The 27720-nt window shown below is 38.0% G+C and overlaps 1 protein-coding gene across 6 annotated transcripts in view; it reads left to right on the forward strand.

Moving 5' to 3' along the window:
- Positions 1-21768, forward strand: part of ADAMTS18 (ADAM metallopeptidase with thrombospondin type 1 motif 18) — a 79552-nt gene extending 57784 nt beyond the window's left edge. For all 6 annotated transcript variants that reach the window (XM_084533385.1, XM_084533386.1, XM_084533389.1 and 3 more), the window contains 7 exons: positions 5560-5701; positions 7274-7400; positions 11424-11628; positions 13837-14028; positions 14384-14596; positions 16049-16196; positions 19611-21768. In XM_084533385.1, coding sequence (XP_084389511.1) covers positions 5560-5701; positions 7274-7400; positions 11424-11628; positions 13837-14028; positions 14384-14596; positions 16049-16196; positions 19611-19726 — 1143 coding nt within the window. In that variant the 3' untranslated portion in view covers positions 19727-21768. The remainder of the gene's footprint in view (positions 1-5559; positions 5702-7273; positions 7401-11423; positions 11629-13836; positions 14029-14383; positions 14597-16048; positions 16197-19610) is intronic.
- Positions 21769-27720: the final 5952 nt, after the last annotated feature.

A 27720-nucleotide genomic window follows, 5' to 3' on the forward strand; every position in this document is an offset into this window, starting at 1 on the left:
CTTTGCTTGGAAGCTCCTGCTATTGGCCACTGTCAAGTCATGTCAAAGCCCCAGCAGCTGCCCATTCAAGCCACTGGTCCTGTTTTAAACAGGAACAGTTTTCCACCAGCATATGCTCCATGCTTAGATTTACACTACTGAAAACGGAGTAAATTCATGAAAGTCAGTGGAATTAATCTTGATTGATCAGAGAAATCAGAATCTGGCTTAGCATGTTGGATGTTAAAATATGTATTAAGTGGCATGTAGATTCAGAGTGGATATAAACTGCAGGTCTCAGAAGCATCTTTCTGAAAACCAAATCTAAAAAGTCAGACACTAGTCTTTAACACAGCTAAACTTCTCAGTCCACCCTTTTTGGTGTAACTGATGGCTCACTGGAGATAGCTCAACTCCTTCACATCTACCTAAAGAAATTATAAAAGACTTACAAAGCATGGGATTGACCCAGAAAATGTAGATGCAATTTGAAGGTGTAGATCAAAGCTATCATGTGTGCTGGGGTTCAGAGTCTGGGCTCATGCCCATTTTGTAAATTATCCCCATGCAGAATGAGTAAAGATGAAAATACGCAAAGCACATATGGATAAACAGTAGCTATTCCTTTATCTGGCTTTTTATTTAAACTCACTGCAATTCTCTAAGTGGTATAAGTGTATTACTCCTTCACAGAGATATGGATTCATTTTATAGCTTGTTAACCTGCCAGACACTTGTATGCTTTCCTGTACATTAGACAGAATATTATGGGAGAAGAGTTTATCTTGTCTAAATTAATTTATTTTAATTCAGTGTATTGCAAGTGACTTCATATACGCATCCTACAATAAAAGATACCTTAAAAGTATAATGACTCAATCATAAAAAAGATGTTGATAGGCTCTTTAAAATATTGACCTTTAAAATGGAATATTGTATTGGAGACTTAGGATAGCCATGGGGAAAAAAAGAATCTCAAACAAAGGAGCAGATGCACAGCTAGTTTAGAAAATTTATTGGCTTAACTTTGAAATCAAAATTAGCAGCAAAAGGAAAAGGTTCTTTACTCAGGAGAATTCAATTTATCCATTGTTTTAACATTTTATGCCCAAAGCAAAAGCCACAGTTCGTTTTCTTCAGAGTAGATCTGGCAGATTCCAGCCACAGAGTCTGTGGTTTTCAAACTCAAGAAGCTGTAAATTTTATAACTCTGCGCCCTGCGGTCAGAGCTGCTGAGTGTTGTGTCTGAAGTCAGGTGGTTGGTGTGTTAAAGGTAGACATTAAACAGTTCTATTGAGGAACTGGAAATGTTTAAGGAGGTTGTTTGCCAGCTGTAAATTTGGGAGCAAATGCCAGTTGGCTGAAAATATGCTGGAATGTATCCAGTTAAGTAGACTTGCACTGGAGGTCTTTCCAAATTTGTAGGTCTGATAACTTGGCTGTATACGCAGACTTCAGTTATTGGGTTGTTAAGGAAGGGCTTGATAATGAATGTTTGAAAATACGAAAGAAAAATTTTTATATGCTCATTACTTTGGCAAAAATGTAACTTTGCAATAGCATTGCATTTCTGATGAAGACTTGTTTGAATGTTATACATTGTATAACGTTTTCAGCTGAGTGCCAGGGACTTTAAATTATATGACTTAGTGTCCTACAATATTTTGTCCCCATTACTTTTCCAGAGTTTGATTTTGCCCTTTTTCTTTGTAGCTGGGATGATACAAGGATGAAGGAGACCTGAATGTAATGCAGCTTCTGCTTTGTAAACATGCCCTCTTGTTCAATAAATGGGAAGCACCTCTAGCTTTGGCTGCAGGTGGGGAGAAGGAGAGGAAGTTACAGGCTTCAGCTCTTTCTTACAATTGGATCTACTTTCCAATGCACAAGAAGGGGATGTAGCCCAATGGCTTAAAATGGAGCAGCCTGCATGATGTGCAGGATTTACCCCACAGGCACTCACTCAGCTGGAGGCTGCAAGGTTCTGACATCATTGCATGGTACTCTGAAGTGACAGACACTAACACGTCTTGTTCTAACTCATCAGACATCATTTGCATCATTTCCATTTGCTGTGTTGAAGCACCAGGAGAATATTGCTCCACAGGAGTAAAACTGGTTGTAACAAAAATGTTATTCTTCTCATCCTCCCTCTTGTGTTCTGAATTTGTTGCTCAGGATGCATTTGTTTTGTTTCTTACCTCTACTACCACCAAGTAAAGAGCAGTTTCACAGTCTAAATAATTCAAGATGCTTGTGTTGGGTAAGCTTTAAGCTTTATGGATATTTTGGCCACTGACGTAGCACAGCTTTGTGACAGTTGTCAGAATCAAATGAGGCAAGGGCTCACCCTTACATGAGGTCTTGAGGAATGGACAAAACATCTTCTGCTTTTGACACAACTTACTAAAGGGCCAGGTAGTATTTCAGCCCGTGCACTTGAAAGAACATAAAGCAGCTAGGGAAGTGAGAGAAAGAGCATCCTCACGCTTTCAGGAAAGAGACTTTAACTGTTTGTTATTAGGCAGGTCATTTCTATCACGAGAATAAAATAAAGCTACTGTCTGAAATTGCTTCTCTGTATTTGAACAGGCCCAGTAAATGCTTGTTAATGAAGAGTGACTTTATGCCCCCCATTACTGTGAATGAAGTTCTGTGAGGAAGAGGGCCCCAGCTATTAGTAGTGAAAGCAGAGGGACTATACTAACTTGATTTTGTGGTCTTGTTCTTCATTTGATATACTGACCTTCCACAGTTGCTAAATAGCAATATGAACACACTAAAAATACATTTCCACAACCTGTGGGACCTGCCAATCAGTTTTTTCTAAATTTTTGACACCCATGGGCTTGAAGGTTGATATTCAAAGTGATGGTGCAATAGATGCTGTAACAGAGTTGGACTTTTTGCCATCAGCTTTCTAAAAATCAAAACCAAATGTGGAGGAGATGTTATCCTTCATCTGAAAGGACTGCTAAATCTTATAAAACATTCACAATGGATAGTGATAAATAGCCAAGGAAAAAAGAAAGTCCTGGAAAAAAGTTACATTGATAAGATTTCAACAGGGCACAGCAAATAGGGCACAAAACCACACAGTAAAGAATGAACATGAAGTAACATACGGAAACTTTATCATATGCTCATTAGTGAGCACTGAATGTTGTAGAGGCTTTATGGAAAGATGGTATATGACCCAGAGATCCAAGTGCATTTGTGCAGGGCAGCGTGGAGTTACACAGCAGTCTCAGTTCAAACGTTTCCTAGTTTAGAGTGTTTGAGTTTAATCCTGTTCTTGTAAAATAGAGATACATACAGATATTACTTAACCTTAAAGCAGACATAGAAATATTATTTCTGTTGAGAATAATTAATAAAAATAGGGAGGTCAGTAATGACTCTCAGATCTATTTATTCCATGGTCTCGGAGGTACTCTAAGGTGCTCATGAATTAAACTTGGATGGTGTGTAGATGGTGGTGGATGGTGTGAGATGAAAAGTTGCACTTGAAGTACTTCAATTTTCCTGTGCTTGGAGGGTTTTCTAATCTGTACGTTTCAGTGAGAATGCACCCATTCACCTACTCTTTTGCGTGTATTTTGCCATTGACAGTTCGCAGTCCTGTTTTCACAGTTGGGATCATTATCAACATTCACTTACTGAAATACAATATTTGGTTATTAAGAATAGAAAATATAATATCAATTTTTTGCTGTTTTAGAAAAGTAAACAGTTTACAGTCCAGATCAATTGTGTGTTCAACATTACCAAGCTGGAGTTCATGTAAATTTGCCTAAATTTTTACTGTCACATAAATTCTCTTTTCCAATATGTAAATTTTCAGAGTATTTTAAAACTCTTGGTTCCATTTTAAAATGTATAAAACGTAAAATTTGTTTTATTTCTTGGTCGTAAAAGACAAGAGAGTAAATTTGTTGGTATTTTTTGAACCCTATCTAAATAGAGATCAGTTCTACCTGCATGGGTGTGCTTAAGCACTCAGGTTAGACATCACACAAACCTAACTGACAGTGTCAGCCATATTTCATTAATAGTTTGAATAGTAATCATTAATGTAAAGTGGAATCTTACGTGAATTGCAAGTGTTTATCAAAAAGCATATTTAGGAACAGAGGTAAACCATACCTGATCTTTATTTTGCTATGACCAGATCCACAGTGGTAAATAATTAAAACTTAGTAGAGCTCTGTAACTGTAAACTCTTGCACTTTTTCTATTAAGTATGAATATAAATGCACTTTACTGCCAAAAGTAGCTCCTAAAATAAATAAATATTTAAATACATTTTTCTCCCCAAGTTTAGGTATTTGTCAGATTTTTGTGCATCTTGCATTGATTTTAATTCAGACTGAAATTAATACAGTGAATTGGAGGAAGCTGTCTCCATGAAGGCTACAATATAATTCATTACTAAAATATTGCACCTCCAAGAGGTAGATTGCCTGAGTTAAGTGACAAGGATTGTTACTGTAGCTAGTAACCACACCATCTACAATTTTTCTAACACATTATGGTAAAATCAAGAATAAAAGATTTTTCCAATCCTTTTTTTCCCTGTAGACAAGACATCCAGGGACAGGTCCTCTGCTGAATTGAAGCTTTTTCAGTTTCAATCATCTTAAAAAAAAAACAACAGCTGAGGGTCTGCCAAATGAAACTTATTACCAGTCAGCACAGAAAAACATTTATTACAAGGAAAAGAAATCAATTTTATACCCTCAGGCTCAAGAAGTGAGGAAGCCATCTCTAACCATCTCTATTCCCAGTCCCCACACAGCTATACTACTGCTTTGCTCAAGCTTCATGTAGTAAAGCATTTGAGTCCTGCTTACTCAGTGAGCAAATGTGTCTTCATTTGTAGAATCATAAAATCATGGACTGGTTTGGGTTGGAAGGGCCCTTAAAGATCATCTAATTCCACCATCCCTGCCATGGGCAGGGACGACTTCCACTAGAGCAGGTTGCTCAAAGCCCCATCCAGCCTGGCCTTGAATTCGTAGAAGGCATTGTGGAAGGATCAGTTAGCTGAGTGTTTGCTAACTAGAAGATAGGAAGTATCTCCCATCCCCAAATCCTTAATCCTTCCACTGCACTGGCACAAGCAAACTCCAGCACCTGTCCATGAGCCCCTGCAGAAGGCAGGGATCCACCTGTTAGGAGTCCATCTCAGGAGAGGAGCACGGAGTGCTGGGGCATGGCCAGTGACATATGCTGTATCACCAAAAGTCTCCAGACAATATTTCATGTCTACTGAAGGTATTTTTGCTTCATCAGTCCAGTCAAATGCCTTCTGATTTAAAGGAGCATTGTGCTGGCATTTATTCACTCTGCTTATATGTCCTGCAGGTGCTGGGCCAAGCAAACACTTCACTGTTCTGGATTACTTGGATGAACTTTAGCTTAACAAAGAATCAGGTCTCCAGCAAATTCTTTCGCAAACTCTGTGTGTGTAAATATGTTATGTGTGTATCATGTTTAGTTCATCTGCCTTCCAAATGACAGAAATGACAGAATCCATTTTTTTTTTTTCCCAAACAAAACCAAAATACCCCTCTCTAGATCCTGTTACAAGGCAAAAATCCTGGGATTGCTTGGGAATATACATTTTCCAAAATCAACACTGAGAACAAGACATCTGTCAAAAAGCATAGCTACTCCTGGGTGACGGTGCAGTCAGAGTGCTCAGCTACTTGTGGTGGGGGTAGGTAACTTTTTAATTTCCAATGCTCTTCTTTTTCATTTTTAATGCATCTCAAACATTTCAGCTGCGTTTAATTTTGAAAATTGTTTATAAATACAGACAGAAGGTTGCAATGAACACCTGGTCCTTATTTTTTATCTAACAACTTATAACATAAATGAAGTATCATCACACTTCCTTTGTAGTAGAAAAAAAATAAATCCTTGTAGTCTCAATTCATGTCACTTATGGTGAGGACTATCTGTAGGCATATAATACATGTATCTTGCTCTTGAAGTAACATGGAAATTAAATATGTGCTTCGATGTAGTTGTAATTTGGGAACATGGAAAGATAACAAATAATTAGTACAATTTATCTATCTGTAGAGAGTAACTGAAGACTATATTATGAAGACCTTTAGTGACAGTTGCACCCTGGTCTCACTGCTTAATTACAAATATTTGAGTTCTGCCAGCTTAAATTCTGAAGTTCTACTTAAGATAAAGATTTCTTACTAACATATTCTTCTAGGCATTTCTTTGTCCAGAACATGTATATTTTAAAATCCCGGGTGCTCCGTCAGTGAAAGTAGGATGTAGTGAAAGCAGGAAACTGGCACATGGGAAATCCTGGAAAAAGAATTGAGAACAAAAAATGTATTGGCCTTTAAATCAGAACTGAGTCATATAAACAAGATTATATGATGCAGCTGTCCTTAACATCAAAGAACTGGACTGGATGACCATGGAAAAGCCATGTTATGCTTCTGTATTGGCAAATACATGTATGGCAAATACATGTATGCTTCATGTATTGGCAAAAAAACGTGCAGGTGAAATTCAGGAATATCTTCTTAGTGTGTTGTTAGACTTCACAGCATATCAGTACACTCTTCAAGGCCCACCAGGAACACTGTAGACAAAATACAGCTACTTTATTTTTCTTGCTTCCCTTTAAAACAAACAAAAGTTTGGATGGATAGCATGGATAGCAGCATGGGTAAAGACAATGGAAGTAACCGTGTTTCCAGATTTGACTTGCTGTGCCCAATGAACCATGTGTGAGGTGCACAATACATCCCAACTAAAGGATGTATCTATAAAATCATTTAATCACTTAAGACATTTGTCGCTTTCCCTGTAGTCTGACCTGATGTAGAAAATAGATACACACTAGGTACAGGAGCTTGCAGAACTCTGAAGTCTGTAGAAGTACTGAAAAAAATGCAAAATGTTTTGTTGCCATTTGCAAGCATATAAGCAGAGCTCTAAGCAAATGCTGCTGGTTTCTGCAGGGAATTGGGATTCGAAGCATTACTGATTTTTGCTGGAGGAAGATTCTGCAAATATGCCATTTATAACTAAAACGTTTCATCTGACTTCAATAGTAGCTGTGTTACAGAGAAGGAAATTAGTGTTAAAAACTTGTTGCCAAATGAAATCCTATTTTATTTAGTTCACGTCAGTGGAATTGTACCAAGGATGAGCTTGGACTTGTTTAGATAAAATTCTTTTCTACTACTTTTTCTCTTATATTTTGAGTAGACATTTATTTTACTACTTTTTTTTTTTTTTTCTAATACTTCCATAGGACACATTACAACAAAACCAATTTGTTTAGAAGACCATCGTACACGAGTTAATTCCTCCTTTTGTGGTGCAAGGACGAAGCCTTTAAGTGAAACAAAACTATGCAATACTAATCCCTGCCCAGCATAGTAAGTTCTCTTTATTTTTCTGCCTTTTGTTGTGCCTTATGACTGAGCTAGCCAGCAAGGTCATGATAGGCACACAGAATTGTATAGCCTGCTAGATGAACCTCTTTTTATTCTGTAATTTAAAACAGTAATTGTTTAAAAATGTTAGTTGTGTAGGCTTCTACCCAATGATAATAATAGAGGCAGTATTTCTAATGTTGCTAAGCAAGACCTCCTGAGGATTGCTTGCAGCTCTGTCACCATGCTCGGGTTAGCTATGTGACACTGAGTAAATCTAAATTACTTAGGGGCCCATTCTGCCACCTTTACTCACCTTGAATCAATAAGACTATTTCCTGAGTAAAGTGCTACTCCCCGTGTGGAGACTTGGCCCTCTGACTCAGATTCCACATATTAGATTAGGCTAAAAGAATCTTGTGAAGTGTAATTAGTGATTTTTGGACAAAATGCTCCACAGAGTATTATGATACCAATAAGAAGACTATCTAAGCCAAATAAATTGTCAGTAATGCTCCTGGTGCCCACAAAAATAAATATGAAGACATTTCCTATGTTAACAATCTTATTTTCTAAAAGACACAAGAAAGTGAGATGCAAAGGAAGACAATGACATATAGATAAGCCTTTAGAATACAGCTGGTATAAATCAAGAGTGCCTTTAAAAACAAAGGAGTTACACTGATTTATAGTAGCTGTGGTAGGGGTCCTTTAGAAAAAAAAAAAAAAGTTGCATGTTCATATAATTAAGCACAGTATCATGTGGCTTGGAATATACATGGGTAGATTTAAGGATGTATTGAGCGTCTTTCTTTTGTTGTTTCTTCCATATTTGGATTCCTGATTTTGCGACCTTAGCATTACTTTAGTTTTATATTAAACATGAGAAAAGGTGTATTATATTGGACAAGACATCCATGACTTCCAGAACAAGAGTTCTTCTAAAGCGGTATGTTGAAAAAATCAAGTGTTGCAGAAGAAAATAAAGAGAGGTGAAAAAGCAGTTTAAGTGCACAAGCAGCAGAAGGCAGAAAAAATGGAGGAAAGCTCTACTCCTGGTGTCATCTGGTGGTTTTACTCTGTAGTGATAAAAGCAATGGGTGGTAAAAGCAATTAGCTAAGCCCACTCCCACACTTCATAAAAATAACACATTTGATGAAGTTTAATAGGCTTTCCCTATCTTCCCCAATGCAGAAGAGGATGATGGGACAAAGCAGAAAGATACACATGCTCCGCAGTGGCTTTGTTTTTGATTAAAAATCCATAGTTTCCAATGTGTTTAACATTCTAAAAAATTGTCCAGTAATAGTTTGGAATTTCCTGCAAAATTTAAAGATTACAGCAGAGAACACAAAATCCAAATGGCAAATTATATACTATGACCACAAAAGGATAGAGATAAGATTTAAATAATGGCAGCATGTCACATCAGAGCCCCATGTTCCTGTTTCAGCAGTTTCTTTAGATTGCTTTTAGCCACATGATTTTCTGAATACTAATTTTGAGTAATCTTTGTAGCCAAACACAATCTGTTTGTATATGACTTATCTTCTGCCAGAAGTATTTTTATCCAATGAACACAGTATCGTGTAGACAGAAATGCAATGTCTGTGATGTTCCCAGGAGTCTTCTTAAGCTGCTTATGCTTACCTTCATTTTGATGTGGTATTGTGCTATAAAGCTTCAGCAAATGATCTTCATTTCTATTTTGTCCCTCTGGACCACACAGAAAATTTCTATTTCTATTAAACAGAGATCCCAACGTATTTTAAAGATACACCGATATAATTATCACTAAAAATGCTGAATATCCTTTTTGACAAGCAGTGCAATATTTTCATGCTAAACTTCCTCTGATAGTCTTGGATTTACTACAACACAATTAATGACTTTATGCCTAAAAAGAAAAACTGTAAAAGCCTCAAGCCCTCAAAAACTACACCTTTCAGGAAGAACAGTTCAACTCACTAATTAATTATTTTTAAAATCCTGAGGATATATTAATGTATGGAGGATCTACATGTAGGACCTTGTCTTAAGGTAACAGATTGCCATTCAACCGAGTGAAACCATGCCAGATCGTCTTTGTTGAGGAATCTACCTAGAAAGTCATGACGTAATTTTACCCACAAAACTGAGACTGTCAACATAAAAAAATATATATTTATATTAATAAATACAGTGGAGGAGACAAGGAATGCTTAATAGCTAGCAAATAGAGGAAAAACAAATATGGTAAGACTAACAGGCAAGAAAAGTTGGTGAAAAATAGATGAGATACAAGTGTGTCTGTTTTGTGACTTAAAAGAGAAGACTCCAGCCTTGTAAAGGTCAATGAAGTATACTTGCCGCATAAGAACAAAGACTTAGTGGTAAGAGGCAGAACAAAACTACCACCCTAACAGTAAGAACGCAGGCATCAAAATGCACGCTGTTGTTGGGTTTCAGAGCTGCCAAATCTGCTCATAATTAGTTAGTTATTTGAGCTAATGAAAGATACTCTTGGATCACAGCCCAGATAATCCTGGAAAATGGCAGTTTACTAGAGGACATTAAAGCAAGTTTATTGCCCTCTTCTCAGTGGACAAGGGAACTTTCTGGACACTTATGGTGAATAAACCCTTAAAACGTTTGCTTTTGATTGCTCTGCCAATCATAGTTGTCAGAAACATCAAGGAAAACTAATTAAAAGCTGTAGAATGGATTAAAACTGTATCTTCTGTCCAGATGTTTGTATTGCAAAGGTCTAAACATTTATATATCAGGCAAAAAGGAAATTTCTGACATGTGCTGGAAATACATAACTACTGACTTCTCATATTAATATTTCTTTGCACTTAAATTAGGTCTTTTTATATTTCCCACTACTTTTGGCAGTTACTGAAGTTCTTAGATTGAGCATTGGGATTTCTTCTGTTCCCAAAGGAATTTTACCAAGAATATGCCTTTTATACATTTTTTACCAATTAAAATTAGTTTTGTTTACAGGCAGATGTGAACAGACAGGCAAATGAGATGCTGGACATCTTTCACACAGTAAGAAAACAAAACAAAACAAAACAAAACTTTCCTGTCATTAAAACTCTATGTAAGCAGCTATTCTAGTCATTACAGGGCTAATGCTGTGAAAAATGATGGAAGTGGGGATAGGAGAAGCAGCTGGAGTTGAGACAAAAAGCCCTTTTCTAAGACATCAATTATTAACAATCTGTAAAACTGTTTTAAAATACTTAGTTTAAATTCAGTGTTGGGTATTTAAATGAGTTCTCAACTTGAGCAATCACTTAAACATTCTTAATTTACTTTGTTTTCTTCAGCCCTGTTTTCCCATTGAGTTGTCGGGTTACAGTCTCACATCTTAAGCCTTTGGGAACAGACACAGTTGTGTGTTTGCAAAGTGATACACAAGAGCTGGGGATCCATCCAGTGCTTCTATAACAGAAACACTGAGCAACTACTGACATTTCAGAATTGAACTTAGCCTAAGTGACTGGCAGTGACTATTCAGGCTTTGTGTAATTTTAGTGACAGCATGCACAACTGAAGCTTGCCTGTGACTGCAGCATAGATTTGCCCAACAGATTTTGCTGGTTGAATTCCTACTGTTTTATTTAGATTCCACATCATCTGTCTGCCAAATTTATTAGTCTGAGGACAATTAAATCCTCCAAACACTAACAGCAGGACTGCTGATTTTAGCAAGTATGTTCTTTTTTGTAAATAGAGTAAAGCTAAGGTTTGCCATTGATATTGCTGGACAGCACCATGCCAACATTTGTCACCCTAAGCAAATGCATCTATGCACATGTGCGTTGGGAGGCACCTGCCCAGCTAAAATGGCCCCACTCTTCCCCTGCCATGCCAGCTTTTTCCTTATGTAAGCTTAGGTGGATCTTCCTCCTCTCTCCGCCTTCTGACAGAGGCTGAAGGGAAAAATGCATTGATCAATGCAATTTTCAAATGCATTGATTTTATAAAGCTAATTAGCCTCCTGTGTTTTTCTAATATATATTTTCTCTGTTAAGCTGGTCACCAGGTGAATGGGGTGCATGCAGCAAGTCTTGTGGAGGTGGACAACAAAGTCGCCTCATTCAGTGTGTCCAGAGAAAGGCTTTCCAGAGAGAGGAGGTAGTGGCCCACTCCCTGTGTCCTGTCAGCACCCCTGCCCAAGTGCAGATGTGCAACAGTCAAGACTGCCCACCTGAATGGAGCCCTGGACTATGGTCTCAGGTAACTTGAAAAACTTCTATTTTCTTTTGCTGGCATAATGAAAATACTGCCAAAATCTCTGCTCAAGAAGGAAGTGTAAACTTTGTGAAAATCAGTATTTTGCGAATAGCTCTATTTATAAAGGTAACGTACACAACGTATATATTTTACCTAGCCTTCATAAGTGGTCAGACAGGAGGGGTTGCCAGAAGGGGACACATGGTGTCCTGCTGGATACATACAAACAGATGGAAGATTTTTCTGGTTTATAACTTCAGGCTCTATGAATTCTTCAAAGCCATTAACTCTTCTCTGAGATAGTTCCCACAGCAATGTTAACTTTTCTTAGAGATGACAGGCAGTCAAGGACGAAGAAGTATTTGGACATGTGTTGCATACACACTTTTGAATTGCAGGTTGATAAATCTGTGATTTACATGTGCAATAATAATTTATGTACTTTTGCCTTTGTCAGAATAACTCTTCTATAGCATACTTTAGAATATTGCTGTACTTAATTTCCATGAAGGGCATAAGGCCCCTAGGCAGATTCCTGTGTGTACACACCCCGATTCACAAGCCTATGAAATGCCTCACATTAAACCAATCTAAGTTAAAAAGCATACACACGCTTAAACAAAACTAATCTCTGCTCTTTCTTTCACTATTGTTGCTGCTGGTATGAACTACGAATGTAAGGAAAGGTCAAGTACTGGGAAGTCCTTAGATGTAAGAGAGAGACAACAGTACACCTATATCAAAGGGAGTGACAATATTTTGATTTTTCCATCTTCATTTAATGAGATTCAAGGTGGATTTAAATTTACTGAAAATTCTGTTACTTTTATATACAATTCTTGGTGCTGTTTCTCTTTAGGTCCTGTTCAAGACCATCTTGACCTAAGCATTCTGGGTTGAGAAGCACAGACTGCTTCTCTCAGGGAGGGCGCTGTTATGGACTGTGGCAGACAAGTAGCTTTTTCTTCCAGCATATGTGAGCAAAACTACTATGGCAAGAGATTATAAAAGACAGATATGGTGATTAGATATTTAAAAAGGAAGAACAAATTCTTCAAACATATTCACACTTTCAAACTTTATTTCAAATTAAAAAAAAAATAAATCAGTTTTCTTCCTCTTCGGGAGGTGTATAATTCAAGCTGGGATTTCAAATAAGCCTGTGAAAATTAAGTCCACAAGTCCTGCCTAAATGTAGTGAACAGGCCTGTTGAACAAGTTGGTAAAGATTTCAAGAGTCAGCTAAAAGCTCCTATGTCACAGGCTCAAAAGAGTTAAAGAAAAATAAATGCAAAATACCCAATCTCTCTTCACTAATCAGGTAGTCATTTTAAATGATTTTTTTGTCTGTCTGGGGGGAAGATTACAACCACAGATTTTCTGCAAGCAGGTATTTCTGATGCATCTTCAGTGCAACTCTGCTTTCATGAAATCTTTTTAAAACATCTGTGATTTAATTTGTATAGTGATAATGTGGTATTCCACATTGGAATGTGCCTGTTAATTATTAGTAAGAAGAAGAATGCTTAGAAGAGGATGCAACAAGGCAGAAAGCTCTTTATTTCCTCATTTCACCAGAAATGGCTCATTAGTGCATTCTGTTGCATGCTAAGGCAATGAAAACTACAAAATGTCTTTTCAACTGAGCCACGGCTCAGCAATACACGTTTGTTCACTGGTGACTTGTCCTAAGCTTCATTGCAATCTTGGCAATTAACATATCTTTGGCCAAGCATCCTAAGCATTTTCTGTATCAGATTCTGTCTTGTGAGATTCATTCATGAAGGAGTTATGTATAGATTCCCTGGATACCCCTGGGCCTATGTCAGGACAAAATAACGAACAGCTGAGAACATCTTGCTGTGGGAGATCTTCAGAGGGGAGGTTAGAACCAGTTTTCAAGTATGATGTCCAGGGAAAAACAATTTTGCTCACGACTTAGTATCTCTCATTAATGGAAGAGAGATATTACTTATCTGTCCTACATGGGGGCTGTAAGAGTTCATAGTTTACATTACAAAACTGCTTAGAACAATTCTTTAGAAGCAACACACAGATGTTGCTGTTATGTGTTTACGAATTGAATTCAAGTTTACTTGCATTATAATGACAGCCACAGAGCACATTAACCACAGTTTCTTTGCTCACTGTAAAATACAAATGTCAGTTTGCATTTCCTGTAGCTCAAATGAGTATTTCTTTCCATCGCAGTGCTCCAAGACCTGTGGGAGAGGTGTTAAGAAACGGGATGTCTACTGCAAAAGTACTGGTTCTCCCAAGCTTAAAATCTTGCCTGATAGTATGTGCAGCCAAGACCATAAACCTGAATCCCAGCAGACCTGTGTGCTAGGACGCTGCCCCAAAAATGACCGTCTCCAGTGGGTGATTTCTTCCTGGAGTGAGGTAAAGTGGTAGAGCTACATGGCTCACTGTCTTCCTTCACTGGTCTTGACTTGGGGCACACACAAACTGTGTGGAGAAAAAGAAGCTGAGCTGACATTTGAAAATCAGGTGTTGTTTGCAAGCCACTATAAAAACAGTTCTTTAAATTCAGGTGTACTTAGATGTACTCTATGTCTTTGTTTTTCTGGACTTCCACTGACTTGGCTTCATATTTCTTTTTATACATTGTGGAACGTGGTCTTTGTGGTTTTGGTAATGCTTTTGTAGTTTCACATAATTTGAGTTGTCTTGAGTATAGCACAGCCTCCTTTGAGGGCATTTCTATAGATGTAAAAGGTGTATGTTGCTTTTGCAGTGCTCAGCTTCCTGTGGCCCAGGTGTACACAAGCGAGAACTAAAATGTGGTGAGAAAAGCATCCATGGGAAATTGATCACCTTTCCTCAGAGAAGATGTAGAAACATCAAGAAACCAAACATAGACCTGGAAGAAGCTTGTAACAATGGAGCCTGTCCATCACAACCGTTGTATAACATGGTATCTGGCTGGTATTCCTCACCCTGGCAGCAGGTAGGAACAGGAAGCTTTCTTGCCTCTCTCTCCCAGTCCCAACTAGCACTGGCTCTGCAGAAGCATTTCATGTCTTGGATTTTCTGGAGTTTTTAAAGGAGCAAGTTTCTCTGCGTGGTAGTTCAAGTACCATATCCTAGTGCACAGCATTAAAGAATGGAACAACTGCAAAGTGACTGCTGACTCCTGGACAGTGTATCCACTGTAATTAGAAGGAGGTTTTAGAGAGCACCAAACCTAGAGAAGTGGTGGTATCACATGCCACAGAATGGGTGCTATCTGGAGCTGCATAAACATCCAGTATGGTGTAAAATGCTAAAGACTATGCCGCTGTGACTTTACGGCAATGTGAGTCTGAGCTACCCAAACTGAAGCTAGCTTGAGTCTTACAGTCATTGCGCTGTAGTCAAAAATGTCCAACTGTAGGGAGGAGAATGGAGGAGGTGATATCCCCAGTGCTGACAGTCCATGGGTGTCTTTTGCACACAGCCGTTCCCTAAGGAAGGTCACACCACTCAGCCACTGGAGCATGATGCAGCTGGTCCTTATCCATCCTGTATTTTGATGCAGTTTATTTATTTGTCCTTTATCTGAAGAATGTCACCCTAACGTGTTCTTTGTGCTCCAGAGGCACCAGATTCCATGGTTGGTCACCAATACTTCCTTCTCAGTCTTCTTTGAACTGCACTGTGGTTGAACTATTACATAGCTACATGCACAATGGATTTGAGGACCAGCACAGATTGCCTGGAATTCCCTAAATACTATGATTAATTATGGGATCAGTCTGTATTTGTTCCTACATTCTTGCAAACAAGCTTCTGTATTTCTGGAACTTATCTACTTTATGAGTCACATATCAATGAGCCACACACTCATTTAATAACATTTACATGAAACAATGTATGCCTGACAATTGTAATCAGATGAAAACGATCACATTTATCTTAAAGACAACTTCTCATGAAACACATAGAAGTAAAATGCTTATTCATTTTAAAATACTTCATAGATCTTCCTGAAAACGCATAGTGTTTTTCCCCAGATACTGCCATAATTATGGTTCCAGTGGGAGTTTTATCTCTGTTCAGACAGCAGGATTGGGACCAGAGGCTCAGAGTTCAAAAGAAATCAGTGCAGACCATCAGGAACAGGTTTTCTAAAATATTCAGTTTATGTCTAGATGCCTAAGTAAAGAACCAAATTTTCAGTTGAGTCCTTAAATAACCACACTTTAAGAAGGGTTCGACATGGAGAACAGATGCACACATCTTTGAAAATTTGGTCCTGATGGGGATTGCCGAGCATCAACACATCAGATCCTGAAATCTTTCTGAAAGTCTCATCTTAAACCCTTGAAACTTTTTCCTTTGGCTTTCATGAGATCTGAGAGATTCCCTATAATTAAAGACAGCTTTTTTTTTTTTTTTTTTTTCCACTTCCTGTCTACAGTGTACAGTAACATGTGGCGGGGGAGTGCAAACCCGGAGTGTACAGTGCCTACGCCAAGGGAGACCAGCTTCTGGGTGCTTGCCCCATCAGAAACCAGCAGTCCTGAGAGCTTGCAATACTAACTTCTGCCCAGCCCCTGTGAAAAGAGGTAAAACTCAGCTCTACATGCTGCAGCAGGGTTGGTTGCTTATATCTATATATAGAGATATACTCTATATCCAGTAAAAATCACCTTTTCCAGTTACACCCACTTAAGGTTAGTATTTGGAATGTTCCTGCACAAATGAATTTTTTCCAAACTTTGCAGCTTTACAGTTACTTTCCAATACTACCACAGTATCTCTCTTCTCAGAGAGAACCCTCTTAAAGCAAACTTTAGTATAACTGAGATTTTTAAAACTTTTTTTTTCTAAAACATTTAAAAATGTTTTATTAAAAAAAATAAGAAAAAAAAATTTTATTAAAAAATTTTTTTTAAAATATTTTAAAAAGTTACACAGTTTGATTCTGAGCTGCATCTTCAGATTATTTTGTTGATTCACATAGGAGTGTCCTATGGTATTGTCGATTCACGTAGGAGTGTCCTAGGAATTTTCTCAGAAACACCAAAAAAAGAGAGAGGTGCATTTGCACCATCCTGTGTATTTGCTCACAAGCTGGTACAGTTTGTGACTCCTTCTTAACTGAGGAAAAAAGCTCATGAGGTCCAGGTTTGTCCCATATAATAACAATTACCTAGGCATGTTAGAGCTCTTCAAACATAAGCTTTCAAAATATTGTACCTTAACTGACTTGTTACCATCTTAAAACAGGGACCTGAAAGTAATATCTATAAAACTTGGGCTGCATTGCAAGAAAAAAATATATATATAATAGAGTTGGGAGCAAAGGTCAAGCTCTGGCCCTGCATCTTGTAATTTGACATTAGGCAACACCCCCTCTTGTCTCTACTGATTTGTGACATTCACTGTGTACAGAAACCCTGTAAAATGCAGTGATATCTTATGTGCTAGAGCATTCTACTACAGCAACTCAAGACACACATTATCAAACTGTGATATCTGGGGGCCTGAATCCAAACTAGGATATACAGATGAAATGGTCCTAAAAGAGATAAGGGAACAGTTGTCCTGCTTCTACAGTTAAATGCTCTTAATTCAAATGCTAACGAACCTTTCCAAAGTTCTGTTGTACTTCAGAATTTCTGTATTACATCCTCTTCTATCATGATACAGCAAGCACTTTTCTTTTACCCCAGCCTCCCTCTGCTTTATTTCATGTCTGAAGTAATGTCTGTTATTAATTTTGTCCTTGGCCTGTTTCTCTCTTGCCTCACATCTGCAGGAGCCCTTTCACCTTTATTATAACTGGGTCGTCAGGCTCTGGAGATCAATTATCTCCTCACTGCTCTCTAACTTTCTGTCTAAAGCAGCAAAAAGAGGGGGAACCAGCTGTGCTGGAATTCCATTCAAGCAAATCAGTCTCTATTATCAGCCACGTAGCTCTAGCTCAGTGATCACAGTCAAGAAATTAATGTTTCAGGGAGAGTTTACACACTTTCCTAGACAAGCTGGGTCATTTCCATCCGTTAGATGCAGTTACGGTCACCATAACTCCTAACATATCCAACTGTTTGAAATCAATCAAAATTAAACCAACATGTAAATACTTGAGTAAATAGAAATAAGGAACTGACAGCCTGATCCACATCCACTGAAGCTGGAGGGAGTCTTTGTGTTCATTCCAATAGTCTTTGGATTAAGTCCCAAGAGCAAAGTTTTTGGCCACACCTCTGTAATGTTAGCATTACACTCCAGTCTTCAGAAGGGGGATAAAGATTTATTAACATTGCCTTCTCATTTCTTAAAATGTTTTTAAAAAAACAGCTAGCAATTTGTAATTTTTGAAAATTTATGCTTACATGGCAGGAGATCTTCCTGACTTAGAACAGCTTTTCTTGCGTTGGGTTGCACGTCTTTCATTGGTTGCCTGCTTTGGGTCCTTCCAGTGGCAAATTCTGTAGGGGGCCAGTAGATGAAGTAAAGTGAAAGCTGGTGCTGAACTACCATTTCCATCCCTACTGAGATTCAAGAGTAGAAGCATAACATGGCATAGTGGGAAGGCTACAGTATGACACTGAGCCACTTAGTTCCTGGAAAACTTTTTGTTCAAGGATAGTATTTTCTTTAGATAACATTTATAGAAAGGATTCTGTTTTTAAAAACAGAGGATTTTTTTTTTTCATTTTCCTATTCATTCAAACAAATTTGAGAGTGATAAAGGTATACAACATCACCACTGCCATCATAAAATGTAAGTGAAAAATGTGAAGCAGTGAATAATCAAAATAAATTCATACAAAGAGACTGGGATGACTCCTGAACCACAAACTATGAAGAAGTTGCCTATGCTCTGTAAGGGAGCATATATCTCCTATGACTCAACTTTGCTGATCTGAGAATGCCGACAACGGTGGCTAGATTGTCTTCAATGTCTCCTTGTAAATTCCTTTTACTGACCATGTAAACAGTAGTTCTGAGAGTGGAATGGAATCTTTTCCCATGCTCATAGGAGATTTCAGTTTAGCTATAAATTTTGCTAAACCTCATTTAAATGTCTTACTGCTCTCCCAGACATTGTGAATTTGTTTATAAATCATCCATATGAATCATCACTCTGTTCTTTTAAAGAAAAGTAAAGCATCCACTACAAAACAGTAGAAAGCAGTAACTATGTAATGTTTTTTAAAGCACCTGGACTGTATGTATAAATGATCTGTACATAAACATGTGAAATAAAATCTTAATTGAAAAGTCTTATTTATTTTTGCAATTAAAAACTATGCTTTTCAGAAAAAAATGCTGTCAGCTGTCTCTTACCCTATTAGTTAATTAGGATTTCACCAGCATGGCACAGTCCTAAAAGCCTGATTCACCTAATTTAAATGTTTAAGTTAGAAGAGCGATTCCTTACAAAAGGAGAAAAATAAGTCCCTTTGGAAAGTGTTGGAATACAAACACACAGCAGAGTGTTTTGTGCACATGACAGACATGATCCATGCATTCAATTTTCCATGCATTTTCTGTGTTTATACACATAAACTCAAAGCTGAGACTACTTTGAAGCACAGCTGAACTCCACGCAATGTTGGTATCAACGTGCATTGGAGCACTGAAGTGGGTTCATTTATACAAGTACTTGGCTTTAGAGCATTTAGATCAGAGATGAAAACACTGATGCATAAAAACTGGCTTTTTTCACTACTACAGTTAGTGGTCAAGTCCCCATTTCATTCTGTTTTCCTGAATTTCAAAGTATGCTCTGAATTTTTTAATTCCTTTAGCCTCTGACATTCCTACTGTATTATCTCTATCAGCATCACTTATCAAATTAAACTAGAATTTTTGAGATTTAAGATAGTTCATGATTTGTTTTCTTTGAATTGAATAACCCATCATATTTTTAACATTACCAAAAGCATAGAAGTTTGTTGAACTACTGCCTGATTTGTTGAATTGCTAAAACATAGTCTTAACATATTGCTTGGATTTCTCTCCTTCAGATGATCCTTCTTGTGTGGATTTTTTCAGTTGGTGTCATCTGGTACCCCAGCATGGTGTCTGTAACCACAAGTTTTATGGCAAGCAATGCTGTAAATCATGCACAAAGAAGAACTGATAGCAGCGTGTTATCTGAACTCTTCAATGACAGGATTTTCTTTTTCAATTTATGTTGAAATTAACTTTGCTTTGAGCCAAGACATGGTGCCACATAAACCACTGATAGAAGAGACATTTTTTTCTAAGGGAATGTCTGAGGTACAGTACTTGTTGGATATATACTGAAAAAGGAATGTTTTTTTTTTCTTTATTTGCTGACCTCACTAAAGTACAGGGTACTATGGATCACTTGAACACTGAGACTCAACGGGCAGTTCTTCGTTCTTTAAAAGTGTCATTTTGCACTGTCATATGTTATGAGGAAGAAATTAAGGTAAGGATGCCTTTTTTTGGCTAATTCACCTGAATGCCAAGCAAAAGAGATTGGGATTACAAGGAATAAGGTTACAGCGCGGCAGCATGACAGATCACACAACCAGAAGTGTTTACTTTAATATCTTTTATGATAAGTTCATCCCCAGGTAAGGAAGCTGCTTACTGCCACTTTCACAGAAAGACATTCAAATGACTGTTGGTTGGAGAACCCAGTGTCACATGTGTGACCACGAGAAGTAAATGGTGCACTACAAAGATATATGGTGCTTCTCTATTATACTTGCTGCTGGAAAAGCAAGTTTTGCATCATGCTTATGTTTTTATTGTTTTGAAGAATTCATTTTCTGCTTTGTGTAGAAACTCAGAGGTGGTTAACTAGTAACTTGAAATGTATTCCTAGAAATATTCAGCATTAGAATATTTGGACTTTTAATAATGCTCTGTTACAAGTAAAATAGAATTTCATATTTCAACTAACTCAAGGAACTCAGATTTATTGAGCTCAATTGTTATGTTTTCAACTTTCTAAGCTCATTAGATATGTAAATTTAAAATTTAAACTTGATAAAGTAGTTTTTTTCCAGAAGTTAGGTTGTTTGAATGCCAAGATACTGAAGAATGTCTTCCTTTTAATCTCAAATCTCTGCAAGTTTTGATTCATCTGTTTCCCAAAGGAAATAATGAGAATATTGCAGTCCATCAATCCATGCCAAACTTCTCTAAATAGTTATTTATTCACATAGGTGATATGAAAAAATTGCAAATGCTAAGCGGATGATTTACTCTAACCAAATGGAAATCATTTCTATTTTTATACATTCTCATAAAACTTCTATTTAGTTCAGAATCCACCAGCAAACAAAACAAATGTAAACACAATGATACTTGTAATTATTCACTATCAAGATGTTAGGTGACACTGTATGTCAAATGGTACAATTTTAAAAGTTTCTGCATTGAAAAAATACCCAATACAACCTATTTGCCAAAACCATTCTGAGACAGAGCTGTGTTCTACTGTAATTTTCTGGGGAGTGCCTATGAGGGACATATTTATCTAATTCCACCCAATCCCACAACTTCTTTTGATGAATGTAGCTCAGTTTTACTATTTTTTTTTTTTTTTTTTTTAAAGTATCATTTCAGCTTAAGATTAGCCAGCTCAGCACTAATGCCAGACAGTGGTCACTTGAAATTATCAGTTCCTTTTGCAACAATTTAAATTAAAAACATGTATTCTATGATACTTTAAGAAAGGATGATTGGAAACATATCTCAACCTACATCACTCTGTCTTGATATTCAACATCATATAAGTGTAACCTCTTTTCTAGGAAAACTACTTTTTGTTTTATTTTGTTTTGATAATTGTGCCCTTTTTATTATTTGATGTAAAATAATTAATTTATTAATGCATAGCTTTTCCTTTATATTTCTTTGCTCACTTCCTCAAGTGAAAACTGAGAAAAGAAAATGGTAGTGTCACAAAATATGAATTATGGTGTAAAAAAAAAAAGCAAAAAATATAAGTGTAATATTTAATTATTTTATAAGCTTTGTAATAAAGTACTCTAACTGTTTCATTTTATTTGGAATTGTAAAATTCATGAATGAAATATGGAGGTTATAAGTAAATATCAAGTAATATAAGTGGTGTTTATGCATTTTGTTTCATTTGTGTTGATTGTGCCGTAATATCTTTAAGTAAAACATTATCTTACTTTCTTCTGCTATGTAATTGTCTTATGTCTGTGACTCTGAACCTACCCCAGTTCTATGGGGGACGGCAACAAAAGTTGTCCAAAAGAAAAGCTTGTTCTTTGGGACAGTGGAAATTTAGCCACCATAGCTGAGTATGACTTCTACTGCCTATCTGTGCCCTTACCATTCAGGTTTTTTATGGGTTAATATTGGTTGGGAATCCTCGAATCAGTGGATTTGAGTGTTTACAAGCCATTATGATGAATGGGGGGAGGTCATTCCTTTCAGGCACTCAAAGTCAGGCATATGTTCTAAGGTCATGTGAAACTTGCCTACTTTTGAAGGTCCTATTATACTGGTAAGTGTGGAATGCACCACTGGCTATTCAACAAAGTGAATATATTGTAGCTGCCTTTCAAGAGTAGATGATGTTTCTCACTTGCAAGACTATCCTGCCACTGAAGTGGCTGGTCTGGACTGTGCCCACTGCAGGCACAAAAGGGCAAAATGGCCATAACTTCATGTTTTTATTTGCATAACACAGAAGCTAAAATACACAAAAATACAGTTGCCTTCCTATATGCAACACAAAACTGACCCACCCCTTCACCTGCAAAAGACAGCAGAAACTTGTATATCACAGAACCACTGTGATTCTTGTATGTATTTATCTGCAAGGTGGTTTGCAAGAAGCCTCGCTCAACTAAGTATTAGGTTTTACAGTCTCTCTCATTGGCCTGGAGATACTTCAGTTTTCAAAAAATGACTCAGTTACGAAGTTTCCATGCTATTCTTTAATATGACCTAGGAGGGACTCCATCATTTTACATATACTCTCTAACGTATATTTGTAACTTGTCCATTCATTCACCACCACACAAGTCTCTGACAACAGTAAGCTTCATAGAGTACTGTTGGTAAGAAATACTGAGCATACTTCTGGTTTACACTACAATCTAGTAGGCACTAATAAACAATAGATCAGTCTGCTCCTGAAGGATTCCCAGCAAGTGCTCTTTTGAACATGATTTGGACTAGTGATTTAAATAATTAATATGTCCACACAAGACTTCAGACTCGAAACTGCTTTGTATTCTGGTCTAGAATTTTGGAATTAAAATTAACTGACGGTTGTTAGTGAATTACAGTGCTGGAGATGGATGTTGAAAGAGGAAGTATTGCATAAAGATGTGCTATTGTGTGGTTGGATCAACCCCAAGTCCACAACTGTTATATTGCTAAGCCCTTATAACGATATTTGGTATACAAAGCTTGGCAGTTTTCTAGAAATATATTGCTGCAAGGCTGACTTTATAAAGCAGAATGGGGTCTTTTCACAAAGGAATAACTCTGTTTCCTGTAGTCAGATTTCATCACTCAGGTAAAGGATGCATCTGCCTAAAACTCAAACAGATATTTAATGAATGGCTTGATTGTGTAAATCAAAGTCAACTACCCTGGATGCCCAGAAGACATGAAATGCTGGAGACAGATGAACATTTTGCTGCATGTGGTTTTATGGTAACATGATCCATATCCCATATTTCCTTTATTTTTTCATCAAATCCTATTCAAATGTATCCATAAAATACATTAACATTATTATTTCTATTGTAATAGATGTCCAGTCCTGAGTCGCCGGGGTTCCATTGTGTACAACACTGTATACACACCATGAAAGGCTTACTGTCCCAAGTATACAACAAGAAACAATAGGAAAAGAAAGCATTAATAATGGGATCATTGTGATCTGAAGCGCTGCTCGTGGGTTCATTGTCTGTCTGGACATTGCAGAACATTTCAAAGGAAACACCACGCAGATAAGATCTGAAAGAGCAAAATGTTGAGGAAGTCTGTCTTGACTGTTTTGAAAGGAAATGCTAAGCATTGCTAAGGCCTGAGAGGAACGTAGAGGGAAAAGTTAGTAGGGAAGCTGGGATACAGTGGAATGAATCAAAAATGAGGTGTGCTCAATGTTGAGTCCTAACCAAGATAGTGACTATCATGAGACGAAACCAAGAAATACGAATTATTCAAACTGTTACCCTGGCAGTTATCAGGGACTACAGAGATGTGAGGTTTTGGCAAGGCAGTAAATCTTTCCATCAAAAAGAGTTCTGGAATAAGGAGATGCAGCTGGTAAAAAATACCCTGAATTCTTACCTCACCAGTCTCATACAAACATCAGCCAAATCAGGCTGACCTTCCTTTCTGCTATCTGCACGTTGTGCACCACTAGCACAGCTATCCTCCATCTCCTTCTCTTTAGAAGGAATCCAGGTCAAGGTTGGGAATTGGTTCTTCCATGTACATGTTTCTTCTTGTATAAGTTGTTCATGTGGCGGGTTACAAATAGCACTTGCTTCCCATGAGAGCAGGCTGTAACAGACAGATTGCACTGCAAATGGTACTAGGCTTGCACTGCAAATGGTACAAATGTCGGTTGCTGTTGATAGCATTTATACTGCATTGCCCGCGGAAAGTCATTGTCTCTGCCCTGGATGGAGGCAACCAGAAGCACACTCTGGGCAAAGAGCTTGCCTTTTAGCAGTCAACGCGCCAGGCAGGGTTAGGAGTATCTGCCTGCTCGTTTTCCATGAGTGATACTGGAGGACAAACTGTCTGAATGTCCCAGACAAGCAGAACTAGAAATGGAACCTGAATTTCTGAATTCAAAATCTAATATTTCAACATCAAAGACAATTTTACAATTTTCCTCATGCTCTCTGAAAGAAGGAAAATCTATTCTAACACCTATACTTCAAACTAGTATCTATTTTATGTACTTTCTGTTCAGCAGTAAGTATTTACCCATAAACAGAATCTGATGCAATTTCTAGATTCTGCCAATGAAGGCAGAACCTTTAGTTAACTCTAACTTCTGGACTTACTTTCTAAACATTAAATCAAGCCATTGTCACCACACATTTAATCCTTAACACAGTACTGTGTACCTACTGTGATTTAAGATAAACCCTCAATGACTTGTAGGTGACTTGGGCTGCCAAATGTTAGTTTATTATGTTCTGTTGTGATAATGTTCACTAATCCTCTCATAACAGCATAGAAGAGCTGCCACAAATGATCATTCAAAAAGTATATAAAAGGGTTTATAATAGCAATATTTACTCATGAAAATCTTACCTATGGAAAGCAAACAGGATTCAGAGAAAAGCATACACAACTCCCTCTTTGGGATCTTCTCCTTCTTATAACATCAAAATACCAAAATCAGGCCTGTCTAATAGGAGAAACTGAAGGCATTGTCTCCAAAGCAGGGGTCCCCTGCTCATATTCTTGTGCTTCTGTGGAAATTATGGATCTTCATCGATGATCTGGACGAGGGCATCGAGTGCACCCTCAGTAAGTTCGCAGATGACACCAAGTTAGGTGCGTGTGTCGATCTGCTTGAGGGTAGGAAAGCTCTGCAGGAGGATCTGGATAGGCTGGACCGATGGGCTGAGGTCAACTGCATGAAGTTTAACAAGGCCAAGTGCCGGGTCCTGCACCTGGGGCGCAATAACCCCAAGCAGAGCTACAGGCTGGGAGAGGAATGGTTGGAAAGCTGCCAGGCAGAGAAGGACCTGGGAGTGATGGTGGATAGTCGGCTGAATATGAGCCAGCAGTGTGCTCAGGTGGCCAAGAAGGCCAACGGCATCCTGGCTTGTATTAGGAACAGCGTGACCAGCAGGGCTAGGGAGGTGATCGTCCCCCTGTACTCAGCTCTGGTGAGGCCGCACCTCGAGTACTGTGTTCAGTTTTGGGCCCCTCGCTACAAGAAGGACATCGAGGTGCTTGAGCGGGTGCAGAGAAGGGCGACGAAGCTGGTGAGGGGCCTGGAGAACAAGTCCTACGAGGAGCGGCTGAGGGAGCTGGGCTTGTTCAGCCTGGAGAAGAGGAGGCTCAGGGGCGACCTTATCGCTCTTTTTAGGTACCTCAAGGGAGGCTGTAGCGAGGTGGGGGTTGGCCTGTTCTCCCACGTGCCTGGTGACAGGACGAGGGGCAATGGGTTTAAGTTGAGCCAGGGGAGTTTTAGGCTAGATGTTAGGAAGAACTTCTTCACTGAAAGGGTTGTGAGGCACTGGAACAGGCTGCCCAGGGAAGTGGTGGAGTCACCATCCTTGGAAGTCTTCAAAAGACGTTTAGATGTAGAGCTTAGGGATATGGTTTAGTGGAGGGCTGTTAGCGTTAGGTTGGAGGTTGGACTCGATGACCTTGAGGTCTCTTCCAACCTAGAAAATTCTGTGATTCTGTGATTCTGTGATTTACTAGCTCTGCTTAGATTATAGTTGAAGATATTCAGGATATCTGCAGGATTCAAGAGTTGTTCTCATACAAAATAGTTAATCCTATGTATAATGTTTCTGACCAACTTTCATAGTGCTTCTAGTGTAATAATGTGTTGAAACCATCGTGACTCCTCACCTCAGCAACCTGTAATGGCACCCAGGATCCTTGTGCGTCCTATGTAGAGGGAGGCACCTGAGCACAGAAAGGGATAAATTTTCATTCCATGAAGAGAGATGATAGAAAATCCCATTAATGCTTTCCCTGAATGCAGCTGTGACCAGTTTCACAGGAAAAGCCATTCTGGTGCAATGCCTTCCCCAGAGCACTAGAATTCACATTTCCACATTGTACATTCAGTGCAACTGTTGAACAAGTAAGAAATAATTGGGGCTCACTTCTTCCCAAAATGCATCACCAAAAAAGATTTTTTCTAAGCAACTAAACAAAATGCTTTACAGCTTTCATTTCTGGGGGCTTTTGACAGTTGAAAAACAATTTTTCATTGAGATCATTTTCTGTGTTGTATTTTTAACATCCAAACAGATCATCTCACAGATTTATTTTTTTTTTCTCCAAACAGACAAACCCTGCAAAAAGGAAAGTGCTTCTAGATTATTCACTGTGTTAAGGATATGTCACTGTTTATCCATGGGAGTTAAATGAGAAAATTCAATATGCGAATCCTAATTTCACCCTTCGGAGGATACTCTACTTCCAAGTCCACTAAAAGAAGTCAGACTTTCAAAAATGTAACTGTACAGCACTCTCCACTGATAGGTAATATTTTAATAGGATCAGAACATTTCATTTCTAGACACAGATATTGCCTGTCAGCAGAAAGTTCATCAGCTCAGACTTTGTAAAGATCCATTGCAAATGCTAAATTGCCCAGAACTACCATGACTTACTCATTACTGTCTTTGCTGGTGTGCGGGGAAAAGTCAACCAACAGACAATAACAGGCTGTAAACACAGCCCTCCCCAATTAAATATAGGATATACTTCTTCAAACTGTATCATTTACCACAATTTAATTTTGAGGTTTTTGGTGTCCACTACTAAAATACTAGTTGCAAAACCAAAATTGCTTATGAACAAACTGTAATATCTAATTTTAAAAACATTCAACTATTCAGTGAGACCTTAAGATGGTATATGGGCAACTATGATATACATCTACCATATTACATGTTCTGAACTCAAATTCTTGTTGTGTCTTGTGGTCAGTTCTGACCAGCCCCCCCCCCCCCTTTTTTTTTTTTTTTTTCCAACCGCAATGGAACACGTAATGAAAATCCTGAACTTGTAAGTGTCTTGTTCAGGTAAGTATACAGCTTGCTCTGTGTGTCATAAACAGTCGATTAACCTCAAGCTGGACTAGCCCTACTTTGTATTAGCCATACTGATCCAAGAGCATACCAGTGCAACTCTCAGGTAGCTGATACAAAACACATAACTAAGACACATTTAACATTTGGGACATTCATCAGCCATTTATTTATTCCTTTGCACCCTGATTCTACACTAGAGCTTACTTATTTTGAGAATCCTGATCAGTTTCACCAGTTGTATTGCTGTTTGTAATGTAGAGCTAAATCAGAGAGTCTGTGTCCATGCTGCAGTGCAGTGCTGTAGATCAGTTGTGTGTGGTGGTGAAAAAACTTCATCTGGGCTAGTTAAGAAGCC

This window comes from Aythya ferina, assembly GCF_964211825.1.
Source record: "Aythya ferina genome assembly, chromosome: 12".
NCBI classification, from domain to species: Eukaryota; Metazoa; Chordata; class Aves; order Anseriformes; family Anatidae; genus Aythya; species Aythya ferina.